This window comes from Carassius gibelio, chromosome A21 (assembly GCF_023724105.1).
Source record: "Carassius gibelio isolate Cgi1373 ecotype wild population from Czech Republic chromosome A21, carGib1.2-hapl.c, whole genome shotgun sequence".
Lineage (NCBI taxonomy): Eukaryota > Metazoa > Chordata > Actinopteri > Cypriniformes > Cyprinidae > Carassius > Carassius gibelio.
In genome coordinates this window covers 7,581,677-7,598,065 of record NC_068391.1, presented here as the reverse complement: position 1 = coordinate 7,598,065, position 16,389 = coordinate 7,581,677, and the positions used below count along the sequence as shown (strand labels likewise).

The 16,389-nt window shown below is 37.4% G+C and overlaps 1 protein-coding gene across 1 annotated transcript in view; it reads left to right on the top strand.

Moving 5' to 3' along the window:
* LOC127941330 (matrix metalloproteinase-17-like) overlaps positions 1-16,389 on the top strand; it is a 58,913-nt gene that overhangs the window by 22,848 nt on the left and 19,676 nt on the right. The window contains exons 2-3 of the mRNA XM_052536274.1: positions 10,065-10,197; positions 10,441-10,576. Of these exons, the coding sequence (XP_052392234.1) occupies positions 10,065-10,197; positions 10,441-10,576 (269 nt within the window). The remainder of the gene's footprint in view (positions 1-10,064; positions 10,198-10,440; positions 10,577-16,389) is intronic.

The following is a 16,389-nucleotide window of genomic DNA, read 5'->3' as shown; positions in this document are numbered from 1 at the left end:
AGCCCCAGTAAGGGGATTGGTTATTGCCTTTGAACTTATGTTTTTTTGCTGTAATCTGATAATCTAAGATACCTGTAAAGAGGTTTTTCTTTTACCATTTACTAATAAACTATTTTGTTGTGGCTCCAGTTAGTTCCAGTCATCTACAAAAAAAGATATATGTTTATTGAATAAATGTGTTAACACTGTTAAACAAATAGGTTAACAAGTCTTAAACATAGATGCACTGAATAATAATAATAATAATAATAATAAATACATCGCTCTGAATTTGTTAGTAAATTTCACAAATAATTACAAAGAAATGGTAACTCATTGACTGAATAGTATTTTCTTGTTAGACATACTCCAATAATCTTTGTTTTATGTACAGTATACCTGTCAAAAGTTTGGAAACAGTACTATTTTTAAATGTTTTTACGAAAATCTCTTTTGCTCACCAGGGCTACATTTATGTGCTCAAAATACATTAATCAGTAACATTTACATTTAATCATTTAGCAGACGCTTTCATCCAAAGCGACTTACAAATGAGAACAATAAAATCAGTCAGGTCAACAAGAGAACAGCAACAGTATACGAGTGCCATGACAAGTCTCAGTTAGTCTAGTAACGAATGCATAGCCAAGTTTTTTTTATTTTTTTTATTTTTTTATGAAAGACAATAAAAGAAAAAGTGTTAGTATTAGTGACACCGTCCCACCCGCCCTGGCAAGCCACTCACAAAAAATCTGACATCACATGATACAATAAGTTCTTGTGAATTTAACCGTTTATTAACTGCTGTCAAGCCCTAAGTTGTTTTCTCTTTCGTATTTATATTATTAGAATGGGCTCACACAAACACCGTAAAGAATCTCACACACTACCATAAACAAAAACAAAAACGCTCAAGATAACGCCATTCTAAGGCGTTATATAAAGCCAGTGCACCTCCACTGCTAGATTTAATTTTTTGTTGTCTTTTTAAGCTGGTGAATTAAATACTTTTAAAAAAGGGGCGGGGCTGCCCGCCATTCTAACCAATCACAATGGCCTCAATAACAGAAGCGAAACATTCCAGCCCAGTCCCGAGCTCACAAATATGGATAGCCCCCGTCGTGCTCCATTCCTGATGTAATTAGAGTATAACAAAAAATGAAAAGAAAAAGAAGGTAACATACTTATGTTTCACTTTATCATACAGCATTGATCAAAACTGCGTGAGAATTAGTGTGTCTTATCCAAACATCTCCGGGAGCGAATTATGTCCTTTTTGTTGTTAAAAGAACAGTAACAGTAATATTGTGAAATAGTATTACAATGTAAAATAACTGTTTTCCATTTTAATATAGATTTTTGTTGTCATTTATTCCTGTGATGCAAAGCTGTCTTCAGTGTCACATGATCCTTCAGAAATCATTCTCATAAGTTATAATAAATCATTCTAAAGCACAACTTCGAAAAAACATATATATATATATATATATATATATATATATATATATATATATATATATATATATATATATAAATGTATGCATTTGACAACCCTACAAACAAATTATGCTAAAACGTGATCTTCGTGTTCCAAGTCTTTAACCACTCAATAAAATATCTCCTTGTGAAAAGACCTTTCATTCATATTGCCATTGACTGACATCCCGTACTATTAGCCTCTCTGCAGCACATGAGTACGTTAACCTTTCTCGGGGTGGCATAATGATCCCTGACACCTCATCGGGGGTGAGGAGGAGCACAGAGCCAGAACTGACTGCAGGACACTGGAGAGAATTCTTCAAGTTAGATCAGGGCTATTGATCTGTATAGTAAACATCCTCTGTGCAACCAAAAGACTGGAAATGGCTTTGATACACACACAGAGCTGGGACTCGCTTGACACGTACATGCTCCTCAAAGTGTAAACACCTGCACTGAGTTTATTTTCAGTTTTGCACAGCATTGTCTGAGTTATCAATTCTCCTCTCGTATTCTATGAAGGTTTAATATCGCTTTCACCATTCACCCTGTGCAAAGAATTTAGAGGGTTTTGTATTTCATGTGAAGGAAAGCCTCACTGTTCTCACTAGCTTTCCACTGGTTCATAGTGAGACTGATGACATGCTTGAGGATTCTGAGCACTGCTGAACACACTCAGGGCCCTATCTTGCACCCAGCGCAATTGACTTTGTACACCGACGCATGTGTCATTCCTATTTTGCACCCGCGCAAAGCTCGCTTTTCCCTCCACAGAAGCACGTCGCTAAACTAGTGAATGAACTTGCGCTCCCTGGGCGGTTCAGTGCAAAAAAGGAGGCGTGTTCCGGCGCAAACAATCCCTGGTGCTATTTTGCTGTTCCATTAAACAATTGCGCCACTGACCAGAAAAAACCTAGTCTAAAGTCAGTGGCGCGTTGCGCGTTGTTCATTATGCTATTTTAAGGGCGCATGCTTGACCATAATGTATAGCGTGCACAACGCGCATACACTTTGCTCATGTAATCTACACAGATGCAACAGTTATTTTTGCAAATCATAAACTGTTACACTAAAAAAAAATATTAACACATGAGATGACGGAAATCATTGTGGTGTGCCACGAAGATGTGAAAAAATAGGCATAAATCTAGCTTACAAATTATTCAGGCTAATTGTAGTAATTAAGGATCAGACCTGTTTGCCCAATAGTGGCAAGACATATAGGCTATGTAAGGACATCTGACAAATATGTTTGTCCGTCAAGAACCAGGAAAAAAATCGATGAAACAATTGTGGCTATTTCCTCCCACGCCAGTTTAACCGACGCTATTTTGGGTGGGTTTCTCCCATCCCCATACAACACAACTTCTCTGTCTTTCACTGCTCTTACAAGAACATCAGTCTCCTCGGCTGTGAACCGCTCCTGGCGTGCGCCTGGTAAATACGCCATAATAATAGCAATCCATAATGGAACTTGCGCACCTGCTTTTAAAGGGAATGTTGGATGACGCTCTGATTGGTTTATTTCACGTTACGCCCAAACCACACCTATGAATAATGAAGCTACTTCAGACCAACCCATTTTAGATTTGCGCCGGGCGCAAGAGCCATTTATCCCGCCGGGAAAATAGCAGCAGCGCCGAGACCCGCCCACAAACTTACTTGCGTTTCGCGCTTTGACACTTGCGTTTCAGATCGTTAAAATAGGGCCCTCAGTCATCATCACCTCTGGACTGCCAGGGTTGGTCCATCTTTTCTGGCCCCTCGGAGCAAAGTGATGCGGTTGATCAAAGTCAGCAACCCTGACTGAGTTGAGCTTTTGGAAAATGTGGCTCAGTAAAGCCTGCAAGTCTGCGAGTCTGTGACATCTTTTTAGGTCACTCCTAACCATTAAAGGCTGTAAAATGACAATCATCTCTAAATGTAAGAGTCACATGGCAGGTAGTGTGTGTGCTCGGACAAATTTGGACTTTCAGCCTCCTTTCAGTCTTATCATCTATCCAGTGTGTGCGTGCGTGTGTGTGTGTGTGTGCACGTGTGTGTGTGCAACACTGTGATATTAAAAATGTCTAACTGAACTGAAAGATTGAAATACGTTTTTTCACTAAGGCATATAGCTGAAGATATTAAAGACATTAAGATTTCTGTTATTATCTTGGGAATATTGTTAATAAAAAAGAATTTAGCCCATTTCTATAATGATAGGATTCACTTTAAACACACATTGCTCTTGACGGCTTAAGGAACAAGTATTATAACTGTTCAGCAATATTAATGAATTTTAAAGCAATGACATTACTGTACTGAAGTGTTCTATTTATTGAGATTCAGTGCATTAATATTTATTTTGAAAAAAAAAATATTACAATTTAATAAATATTACATTTGCTCTCAGTTGTTATTAAATCACTTTGTACACTCTGTCTTGTAATAAATGTATTATTATAATCAAGACATTTACAATGTAAACTTAAATGATATTATTTGTAATGGATATTTACATTCTTATTGATAAAGTTACATAAGAAATATTACATTTTGTTTAAAAATGAAACACTTAAGTCAAGCATTTTAAACACTACACTTGAATTTAGGCATCACAACATCAGTACAGTATTAAATTGATATTTAATTTGAATTTCGAATGAAATTGAACAATCTTATTAAATCATTAATGTTTTTAAGATTGACTTCAAGTGAGTATTAGATGATGGCAAAGCTAATGAATGTAAAAAATAAACTTGCAAAAAAAGAGTAAAGTATTCTTATTATTGGCACATATGATATCACATGATAGATTTAAAGTAATTTATTATCACTGCCTTAATGATATTTATTATTTCTGTTTCAGTACATGTCTTTTACTAACTGCATGATTTGTATCTTCCAAGAACTGTAAATTTCTGCCATATGGACATTACTGTGACATATTCACCTCTCATAATAAATTACTCTTAACTGTAATGTAGACACATGCATCTCTAGTGAAGCTGCTTTGAAACTATATATATTGTGAAAAGTGGTATACAAATAAACATGAATTGAATTAGAATAATAATGCTGATATGTACAACAAAAGATGATATATTAGTAAACCCTCTTAATTATCACACAGCAGGTTGTCCTTCTCTGGAACAGTGGGTGCACTTGTACTTTGAGTTTTTGGATATCTGTGCTGCTAATAACAGCATTTGACTGTTAGTGCGAGTAGTGTGTGTGTGTATGTGTGTGATATGAGATACTGAGTATACACAGTGGTTCGTCATGCATCGATATGTCAGCCAGCGGGAAAAAAGCTCTCACAAAGAGAGTAAGCCTCTTCTCCATACTTTTAAACAGCTGCACAGAGTGTCAATATACAAATTATGTCAGCTGGTAGAGAGGAGGGAAACTGAGTAGACAGCAGTCAGCGTAGCATAGCGCCACATAGCTGAAGAGGGTCATGATTTGTCAACCCATCTAATGACAGCTTGTTAATAGTTGTTAATGCAGTCTTTTAAGCTATAGGTGATGTTTTCTATTGTGATTTTTTAGAAAATCACATCATTTATAAAATTACATTTTGTAGTAGTATGGTTTTATGTCCAAATGTCTTATAATCTGTAAAACTGGATAGCAGGATTGGGATTGGCCTTCAGTTCTTGTTTGATCAAATACGTTTGATCTTTTGGTAAATCTTATATTGGATGTAACTGTGAATAGAATTTAGTTGATATGAATTGAATTTTACGAGTTTTTTAAGCATTATTTATCTAAAGTGTACCTATTTTATTATTCTATTGTGTTGTATTCTGCTTTTATAGCTTGAGCATTTGCTCACTCTTTCTATTCTTCGGAGCTGTTGCAGCATCTCTTTTGGAGAAGCAGCACTCCAGTCACCTCTCAATCTCCTCCTTGTTGGATCTATGGCATAAGCATCAGTTTCTGAGAGTGAGAGTACCCCTGGGTGCTTCAACAGTGATCACTGAGAGCAAATTTTCATCCTAAAAGTGCAATTTCTCTAAAAGAGCTTCAAAGGTAGATTTGTGTGTCAACAACATGTCTTTCCATCTGTGCCCTTCTGGTTATTGTTTGTGGATGGTTTATGAAATTTTTGTGAGTACATGGCTATCCGCATGTTGAGTTTGTGGCTTGTGTTCTTATTTTACAGAAAGACAGCAAGTGACGTCAGCTGTTTTTTGCCATTTTACTTCAAGGTATGGGACCTCAATGACATGCACTGATGGAGAGCAAGGAGATGTTGCGGGAACAGTTTCACCGGATAAATTCCCGTGGACTTCTCATTCCTCCTTCTCTTTTTCAGCAGAGTTTCTGGGTGAGTTTGAGAACCCGCCTCAGTGCAGGTTTGATCTCTCATTCAGAGCTCATGATAAAGAAGTTGTCTATCCTAGCATCGGAAGACAGGTCTGACTGATCGAGAGCAGATGACTCTACTGAACTGGCACTTCTGGGTGCTGTGTGTCAGTCTGAGTCTGACATTGATATGGCAGTTATTCTTACCCGGGCAGCCAGGTTTGAGTGGACTCCTCCACCCTGTCCGGGGCTCTCTCGGTTGGACGGTTCTTGGAGACCGAGTTCCATTCTTCCTTGAAGTGTACTAGGGGCCAATAAAATCGTGGAAGGCACTTTTCCGCTATAAGATGATATACTGGTCCCTCTGTTCTCACCACCTTTGACGGCAGTTCAAGGAAAGTATATACATAGGTCCCCAGATGGAGAAAGCGATTGCGGTGCATTCAGAGCTGTGTATGCTCTACACACCTTGGCTTTCCTGCAGGTGTTTAGGCCAGGGTCTGCACAAGGGTGGTCCCAACCTGGAGCATGCAGGAACTGTGTCCGGTGACTGACTATAGCCTCTGGGCTACAGAGTTCACGACTCAGGCCCTGGGGAGGGCGATGTCCACAATAGTGGTCCAGAAGCACCACCAGTGGCTCTACCTGACAGGGATGCGGGTTCTGAGAAAGTGTGCTTTCTTGACACCCCCATTTTCCAGGTTGGTCTCTTTGGCAACACTATCAGAGGATTTGCCCAGCAATTCTCCATGATCAGCAAGCGGGCAGAAATATTCTGCATCAGCTTGGGTCGGGTTTTATCAGTAAAACGGAAATTAATTCTTCGCTGGGTCACACTACTCATACAGTGTTCCTGGCCATTGGTATCACGATGGCCAGGCACTGAAATTGAGCCTCCTTACATTTTTATGCACCAGGTCTGATCTATATGGTCTATTTGTGTTCTTTACACCATCTCTAGTATTTTCATAATACTAAAGTAAATTTATAATGCAGTGCTAATTGACATAGCCTTTATTGCAGTACAGAATATATTTTGTGCCTCTTTCTGTAAGAAGAAACCACATCAGATCAGAAAATTAAATTATTTCAAAACACTCGACTGATGTTGTGGAGTCAAATTATGTCATAATCTTCTCAACAGCAGGTTTATAAATACTTCTCATTAACTTTGAGAGGATGTTTGGTGTGTGGTACTTAATCAGATGCACGGGATAAGTGACTTAAACTCACAGCGTTTGCAGAGATGAGCAGCATTTACTACTGTCGCTGTGCCTATATTTATTTAATAATTTAATTATTTAAAAAATTGCAGCCTTTGTGATTCAATGATAGCATCAAGCCAAATTGCGATTTCAGTTTGATTTCGATTAATCATTCAGCCCTAGTTACTTTCAATGCATAACCGAGATGATTTTACAGCGTGGAAATGTTGGCGTTATATTCGCACTTATAGCTAGAATATATATATATATATATATATATATATATATATATATATATATATATATATATATATATAATTACTAAATATTGACTTATATCATGATTCTTTAGTGACAAAATATTGTCTTATTCTGAATTATTAGATTAAATGTTGGGTTATATATTTATGTAAGTGCTCCATGTGGTTGACCCGGTCACCGTGATTCTGCCAAGTAAGACAAGTTCCTGGATCAACATTATTTTCCAAAAATATAGACTTAACCCAGTCCCTACCCCTAAACCTAACCCTACCCATAATTTATTCCTAAAATCAGTGGCAAATGATAACTGATTACCAAGGGTGTAGAAGCACCTACCCCTGTTTATAAGCCTAAAACAGATATTTCTTGAAAAGTTATATCTCAATTCTGATTGGTTGATTGGAATGTTGTTCCAGGATCAACAAGGATGTTGATCCAGAAACATGTTGTACTTGGTGAAATCACACTCGCCTGGTTGACCCACTCAACCACATACACCTTAGACACTACTTTTATTTTTCTGAGTCGTCCAGTGAGTGTAGCACTCCATAAGCACACTGCATGCTTAGAAGTGATTGAAGCACCTTAATTCTTAACTACTCTCTAGCCTTGTTACGGTTAAGTGTGGTAGAACTTGATTGCAGAGCATTGAGTTTAGCTTCAAGAAGTGAACACTCGCATCACCTCCTCATTCTTTTACTGGGTTAGTGAATAAGCTACGTGATGTATAGCCATGTATGGTATCCCATACTCAGAATTTGTGCTCTGAATTTAACCAATCCAAGTGTACATACACAGCAGTGAACACACACAACAGTGAATACAAGTGAATACAAACTCCGTAACCACACACCCAGAGCAGTGAGCAGACATTTTTGCTGCATCAGCCCAGGGGAGCAGTTGGGGGTTCCCTTGCTCAAGGGTCTCACCTCAGTCGTGGTATTGAAGGTGGAAGAGAATGCTGTACATTCACTCCCACCACCTACAATTCCTGCCAGTATTCTGACTCTCTAACCATTAGGCTATGACTGCCCCAAATATTGGCACTTAAAGGAAAAGCCTACATCATCATAATACCTCAAGTCAATCAGCTTTGACATTTTTTAATCAATCTCTTTTCCTCTCATAATTAATGTAGCCATGATGGCATTTTTCTAAAAGATGAAGGTGGCATGATTTATCAAGTGAGAACGCTTTCAGAGATCATACATTTTAATGAACCATATTACAGTGTCTAGTGTTGTTTTTTAGCACAATGCTATTTGAAATTTAATCCATACACAAACAGTTTGTCGGCAGGTCTGAGATGCCATGCGGCTGGGATGTCTCCATGCTCTGTTAAGATTGCTGTGCTAGCACAAAACAACTTCATTAATGGAATCGGTTAAATTGTGAGGAGATGATCCCAGTTATTGATCTGACTGACAAACAGCATTAAAATTCAACATAGTCTGGTTTATTGCACAACAATAGAGAAAAAAACAGGCTGGAGTGTGTCTGAATCTTTGGTATTGCCCTCATTTTCCAACTCAAATCAATACCAGTCATAGTCATTCAGCACAATCACAATATTCATCAATGTCAATGAGCTGCAGAGTTGAGTTAAGGTGATTGGGTGCTGGAAGGGGTGGTGATTTTCTCTTTAAAGTCTGTGGTGGGGATTTCATGAAGTTTGATCAATTACTCTTTACATGGAGCTATATATTAGTGGCTAATCAATGTGGATTTTGATGGGTTTTACTAATTTTTAAACATTTAAGGCTGCAGTAGGTAACTTTTGTAAAAATATATTTTTTACATATTTGTTAAACCTGTCATTATGTCCTGACAGTAGAATATGAGACAGATAATCTGTGAAAAAATCTAGCTCTTCTGGCTCCTCTCAGTGGTCCTATTGCCATTTGCAGAAATACATCGCTCCCGTTAAGAAACCAATCAGAGCTGCAGTCCGTAACTTTGTTTGTGTTCAAAATGTAGAAAAATGTATATAATAAGCGAGTACACCATGAATCCATTTTCCAAACCGTGTTTTTAGCTTTTCCTGAATCACTAGGGTGCACCTATAATAAGTGTTTATATTCGGACTATTTTAGATTGCTTCGGGGGTACCGCGGCGGAGTAACCCAGGACCTTTGTGATTCTTCATAGACATAAACAGAGAGAAGTAGTTCCGGCTACGATGTTCTTCCGCAAGACGCAAGCAGTTCTGTTAATTAACCGCTAGAGCGTCAAAAGTTACATACTGCAGCTTTAAGTTTTAACAAAAAAATTATTTTTTATCATTTCTGTATTTTTTTGTATAAGACTAACCAACTAATATTATAAAATATTACTAAAAAAAAACATCAATCGGCTTACTGAAGGATAATGGAATTTATTAACTGTTTTTTTTTTATTTAATGCGATTTACAAATGGCTGACAGGATGAAAAGAGAAATCGAGGACATCGGGGAGTCGAGGAAAATCGAGGAATAGTTTTCCCAAGAAAAAGCTTGATCTTTCTTAATCACAGTAAAACTGATGAAGCACCTGGGATATTTCTTAAGAACTTGCCAGTTTTTCATCTTAGAATTAGTGCGTCTGAGGAAAATGCGACATCTGCTCAGAGCAAAGTAATGAAATCATTTGAAATGTCTGTTTATTTAATTGAGATGATGTGAAAAGAAAACAAACTAATAGATTAATATATAAGATTTTTCTTTAAATATTGCAAGTGTAATATACTATACTATACTGCATAGAAGGAAACATTTTGCTGCCAGGTAGCTGTCAGAAATCTACAATTTAGTGAAAGTGCCTACTAAATTTGATCAAAATGATCTTCACAACACCTGTTTTCTACCATAGGATTGGCTGAGCAGGTTTGGCTATCTCCCGCCCCCTGATCCTGTGAATGGACAATTACAGACTAAGGAGGCTTTGACGAGGGCCATCAAAGCCATGCAGAGGTTCGGAGGCCTGAAAGAAACTGGAGTGCTAGGTTTGTGCATGTTTTATTTTCATAATAAAACTCTGGCCCACGTTGTCCTTGGTTTTTGTCTGTTTAGTTTTAAGAGTTACTACCATGGTAATTCAGATTGCTTTGTAGTATCATGTTAATCTGCCTTGCTGCAGCTAGCAGATTTTCATTTGCAGTCTACAGATCCTGAAAAACATCACACTATCTGCCTTCTGCAATTATATTTGGATCTGAATTTATGTGTGCTTGTATGTTTCCCTGCAGACCAAGCAACCTTGGGCTTAATGAAGACCCCTCGTTGCTCGCTGCCAGATATGTCAGAGCCGGATGTGTCAGCAGGGAGACGAAAGCGAGCACTAGCTCCTCAGAATAAGTGGAATAAGAGGCATCTTTCATGGAGGTATATAAATTGTGTTTGAGTGAATCCTGTCAGACAGCTATACATGTCATAGATGTATTTGGTACATATGAATTCCATACTTTAATTATAACCTCAGTGGTAGTTAGAGCTGATGGAAAGAAACAGATTTAGTGAGGCAACAAAATCTTGGCCAGGGTTGAAAATTCTGAACACACTAGGCTGAAAACGGAGAATGGCATTTTGGGGCAATTAAGCTCAAATCTTTTAGTGGCTGGAATGTTGATGCATCCCTAAAAAGAATTTAGATTTATATTTTGATTTCATAACTAGAAAATATTAGGGTATTTTCTTATTTTTGCTAGATAATATTGATATAATTTATATTGAAGTATAAAACATTGTAGCTAAATTTATAGCTCGAACATATTGGGTTATATTCTGAATTATATTCTGACTTTATGGCTAGAAAATATAGGGATATTTTCAGATTTTACAGCAAGAAAATATTGGGTTATATTCTGATTTTATGACCAGACGATATTGTGTTTTTTTCCAATCCTATAGTTGAAACATATTGGCTTATATTCTGAATTCATAGCTAAACATATTGGGTTTTATTCAGATTTTATAGCTAGAAGATGTTGGGTTGTTATTTAGCTACAACATTTTGACTCTTATTTCTTAGCTAGAAAATATTGGGTTATATTCTTATTTTTGCCAGAAGTAAGAATATTCATATTTTTATAGTTAGAAAATATTGGGCAATTTAGTGACTTTTCAGCGTTACAGATTTTATAGATAAAAATGTTGGGTTATATTCTGATTTATAGTCTAATTTGAATACCAGACAATCCTGTGTAGATTCTTATTTAGAAAATATTTGGTTATATTCTGATTTTATACTTTGAAAATATTGGTTTATATAGTGTTTTTTTTTTTTTTTTAACAAGATTTGATTACTGATTTTGTAAGTAAGAAATAATGTGTTGAATTCTAGATAATACTGGGTTATGATCTTATAGTATAATATGTTCTGATGTTATTGGTATAGAGTATTGGAGATGAGTGTCCGAAAGCCCTCAACACAGAATCTTCCAATTTCCATCACTGAAACTTTCCAACATGCCAGTGGTTTGTGAGGCTCTGTTTTGATGACAGATTAACAATGTGAATGTCTCTTTCCTTGAAATGTGTGTTTATGTTGTGTGTGTAATATTGGGCTTTGTTTACAGACAGTCTTGGGTTTTAAACCATGTTCTTCCCTGTTTCTCATTACAGAAACCCACTGTGATCTCACATTCTCTGTGTTGTCAATCACACAGGCTTACGCTCATCCCATTCACCTTACCTATAGTGTGAAATAAAACCCTGCTACTACCTGTTGTGTTTCAATTGGTAAAACATCAAAGTTTAGGCATGTTTGTTAGTTGTAGGTTTATTTCATGACCTGGTAAATTAGATCTCTGGGATCTCTGGCTGGGAAATCTATTGCAATGCGATCTGTACAGCATTTGATGATGAAACCTTTATTGCCCCGAGGGGAATTTGTTTTGCACTCAAGGGAGCCACATTTTGACTAAGGAACATGTCTAATACATTTTTTGGTGGAGATTTGTTTTCAAATTTATTGGAGAAGATTCAGCATTTCCTGACAAAGTAAACTGGCAAAGTACTTATCTTTTTTTTTCTTAATTTTAAAAGGAAAAAGAAAAGTGATTGCAGCAGTGTAAATGATCCATATTCCCAAAAGTTTCCCAATTCCTAAAAGAGATGCATTTTAAATATGTATATATGAGTTAAATATGTATATATCAGCATGTATTTTACCTTAAAGCTAATAAACATGGCCTAACCAGAACAAAGCGCTCAAATGTTTAACTCCAACACACATTGCAATATCATAACACCCACAAATCGTAGTGGAGGTTGCCTCTCTGGTGTTTGAAAAGTGGTGGCTGTGTGAACTAGGGTTAAATTGCCGTGGCAGAAATGAAAGAGCTTTGAAGGCGTGATCTTTGTCCTTCATATGCTGGTACACAGTCATCTGCTTGTAAAGTGTTAAGCAATTGTGTTTTTTAACTCATCACAAAGGTGACTCCCACAGCAATCTGTGGGTCTTCACCATGTTATTATTCTCTGTGACGAGGTTAAAAGAAAAGTTTACTCAAGTTCACTTGTTTTCCAAACCCGGATGAGGTTTACGAGCTATTGCTGAGGGCAAGATTTTCAGTGTATAATCAATCAAATTTTGCTATATCACCAAGCAAATGAATATATGCTTTTTTTCTTCTTTTTTTTCTAATAAATCAAAAAGCATTCATGTTCCTCAAACAGTTAAGCATGGTGCTAGCAACGCCATGGTCTTAAGTTTGATTCTCAGACAATTCATGAACTGATAAAATATATACTCTGAGCCGGACACACCCGGACAGCTGCTGCAAAAATCGGTTTGCATAACCAAAGAATTTCTGCACAAACTGTAAGAAACCATCTCAGGGAAGCTCATCGACATGCTCATCATCCTCATCTGGTTCTCGACCTGACAAGAAAAAAAAAGTTAAGCTTTTTTTATATAATATTATCTCTCAAATATTGTTCACAAATATTTCATATATGGCATCGTGTGGGTGAGTGGTTTTCTGATGTCGACGTTGTGGATCGAGTTGCCAATGATGGCGGTGGGGTTATGGTATGGGCAGGCGAATGTTATGGATAACGAACATAGGTGCATTTTATTGATGGCATTTTGAATGCACAGAGATACCGTGACGAGATCCTGAGGCCCATTGTTGGGCCATTTATCCACGACCATCAGCTCATGTTGAAGTATGATAATGCACGGCCCCATGTTGCAAGGAACTGTACACAATTCCTGGAAGTTGAAAACATCCCAGGTCTTGCATGGCCAGCATACTCACCGGACATGTCACCCATTTAGCATGTTTGGGATGCTCTGGATCGGCGTATACGACAGCGTTTTCCAGTTCCCGCCAATATCCAGCAACTTCGCACAGCCATTGAAGAGGAGTGGACCATCATTCCACAGGCCACAATCAAAACCTGATCAACTCTATGCGAAGGAGATGTGTTGCACTGCATGAGGCAAATGGTGGTCACACCAGATACTGACTTATTTTCGGTGTCTGCACATTTTAGAATAGCCTTTTATTATGACCAGCCTAAGGCACACCTGTGCAATGATCATGCTATTTAATCAGCATCTTGATATGCCACACCTGTGAGGTGGATGGATTATCTCGGCAAAAGAGAAGTGCTCACCAAAACAGATTTAGACAGATTTGTGAACAATATTTGAGATATAATATAATATAAAAATTGCTTAAATTTTTTTGTGTTCCACTGAAGAAAGTAAGCATACAGATTTGGAACAACATGAGGGAAATAATGAGATTATTTTGAGTTGAACTATTAAATGCAGAGACATTTCTGTCATCCTAGAAGTCATTCAGAGGAGTTGTGAACATCTTCAACATACAACCAGACGGTCCGGGATATATTGCTCAAGAAAGCTGACCTCACAGACATGCAGCTTAATAAACCTTTGGCTTTCTGACTCAAAAGAGTCATTCGAGAGTTTGACCAGCGGCGAATGCTTTAGGACTACACAGGAAGCATGGCTTGCCCTAAAATTTATGTTTTTTTTATGAACAAAATATTCAAAATATACATTTATACATTTTAAATATCACTCAAATTTGAATACTGTAGTGGATAAAAGTGATATGTTACACAACACTGTCATGCTGGCCTTTGAAGATAATTTTATGTGATGTGTGTGACTCATTTAGTCATTATATAAACATCATATAGTGAATGTTCAGAGATACAGATGGAGCTAGAAGTTTGCTGTAATATTTAGTTTAGCATTTATAATCTCGTTTTTGACCTCTTTACATTTGTAATATTGCAGTTCACTGTTTAGCTGTTTGAAAAGCAGCTTTTTGGGAGCAACATTTTGTAGGCCTATTATTTTAGATGTTGAAGTCATATATTTGAATATACCTACACATTTTGCAGTTTGATAATTTATATCTGTGCTTGGTTCCATTTCTTACTCTGTTGCTCTTAGATTTTGGATTATTTTTGTGTGACCTTCATTTTTGCTTAAGTCTGCCTTCATTGTGTTTTTGAGTTTGAGCAGACCCCGCCGTGTGACCTCCACAGAGCCGCCCAGCACTGGCTGGGGTGAAATGACTCCTATAACGGAGCTGGAAGAACTCTACCAGTTCTCGTACAAGTCATCTCAGGAGCTTTGCACCCTGGTTCAGCTGTAGTGACAGAGGTGCACCTTTACACCAGCCAAGAGGCCGGTCACTTTAATAAAGCTAATAACAGCTTGTTTTAGAAGCAGTGATAAAAGGCCTTTCCAAGACGATTGAAAAGTGTGTCAGGAAAGAGACAGACAGACAGACAGGAAAGGAGAAAGACTATGATGGATTCTGTGTAATTATTGCACTGTACCATCTTATAGGTTTGTGTGAGGAGAGATCTTTTAAAATAGGCTTGGGAAAGAGAAGAGTTGATAAGAGCAAAATATACCAACAGAATATAACTATAAGCTTTGATCAGAAAAGGATAACAGGTTCTGGCCTTTTTATACGCATCAAGATTCTTAAGGGAAGCAATTGTTTCTACTGTTATTTTTTTATGACATTTCATGCTTTTTTCACCCATATAATGAAATTCCATAATCATTTCATAATGACCAAATTATTGAGTTGAACTTGAGAACAAAAATCAATGCATGAATATTTTTTTTTCAGCAGGCTCAATCAGAATCAGTCAGACTGAATGATTCATACATGGTTCAATCTGAATTGTTCATGTAGCAGACTTCAACTCACTGACTCCATTCACAGGGGTTCTTGAGTTAACGCGTCAGCAAAATGAAAGATTCTCAATAATGACTCAGTTCTTTTTCTGTTCCTCTCAGAAAGCTTCAGGAGACTTTGAATACAGTGTACAAGTCACATGGTCCACTTTTATGACTTTTTTTCGGTCACTATACGTTTGTATGGATATTGAGATTCTTTAAAATATCATGACAGTCATATAAATTCTGAATGACATGAGAGTTAGTAAAAGCTGACAGATCTTTTTACTCTGGGTGAACAATACCCTTAAGTTTTTGAAAAAAATAAATAAATGTAAGTTTCTTTTCCTAAAGTATTTCTATTTTTCAGACAGTTTACTATAGACAGTTGTATGGTCTCTCAGTGAACGCTGATGAATAGATGATTGATCGGCCTGTAAGAATGCAGGTTCAGAGGTCCAGCTGTCTACATATGTATATTCAGGGCATCAGTCACAAGCTGAGACGTCGTCTCATCATGACTCCATCTCTCCACGTTAGACCCTCACCATTCTCTAGGGCCACCGCCTGCTCGTTTACACTCTCATTAATTACCCAAACAGATTAGAAGTGATTGCTTTGAAGACAATATGTTTTCCCCCCAGACTCACATTGTGTGTCTCTGGGGTTGATTTCTAAAGCTGATTAGTATAGAGAGCAGTGTGAAATGGCTTTATGATAAGCATCTCTTTCCCCTCCATTACTCCCATCACATTTCTGTCTGTCAAACCCCTTGACACTTCTAATTCTTTCCACGCTGGATGAAAATGGGAACATCTCTCACAATAGCCCAGTACGCTCTGGGCGAGACCCAATGAGAGTGTGAAGGAGCTGTTGTGTGATTTCACTATCATTGGCATCTATGTGTTCGCTTGAGCATCTAGCCCAGATGCTGCCACACAATGAGGGCGGAGGTTGTAAATCATCATGCTGTAGTTTAGCCAGATAATCCCACCCATGTCCAAAGGAATCAAATGAT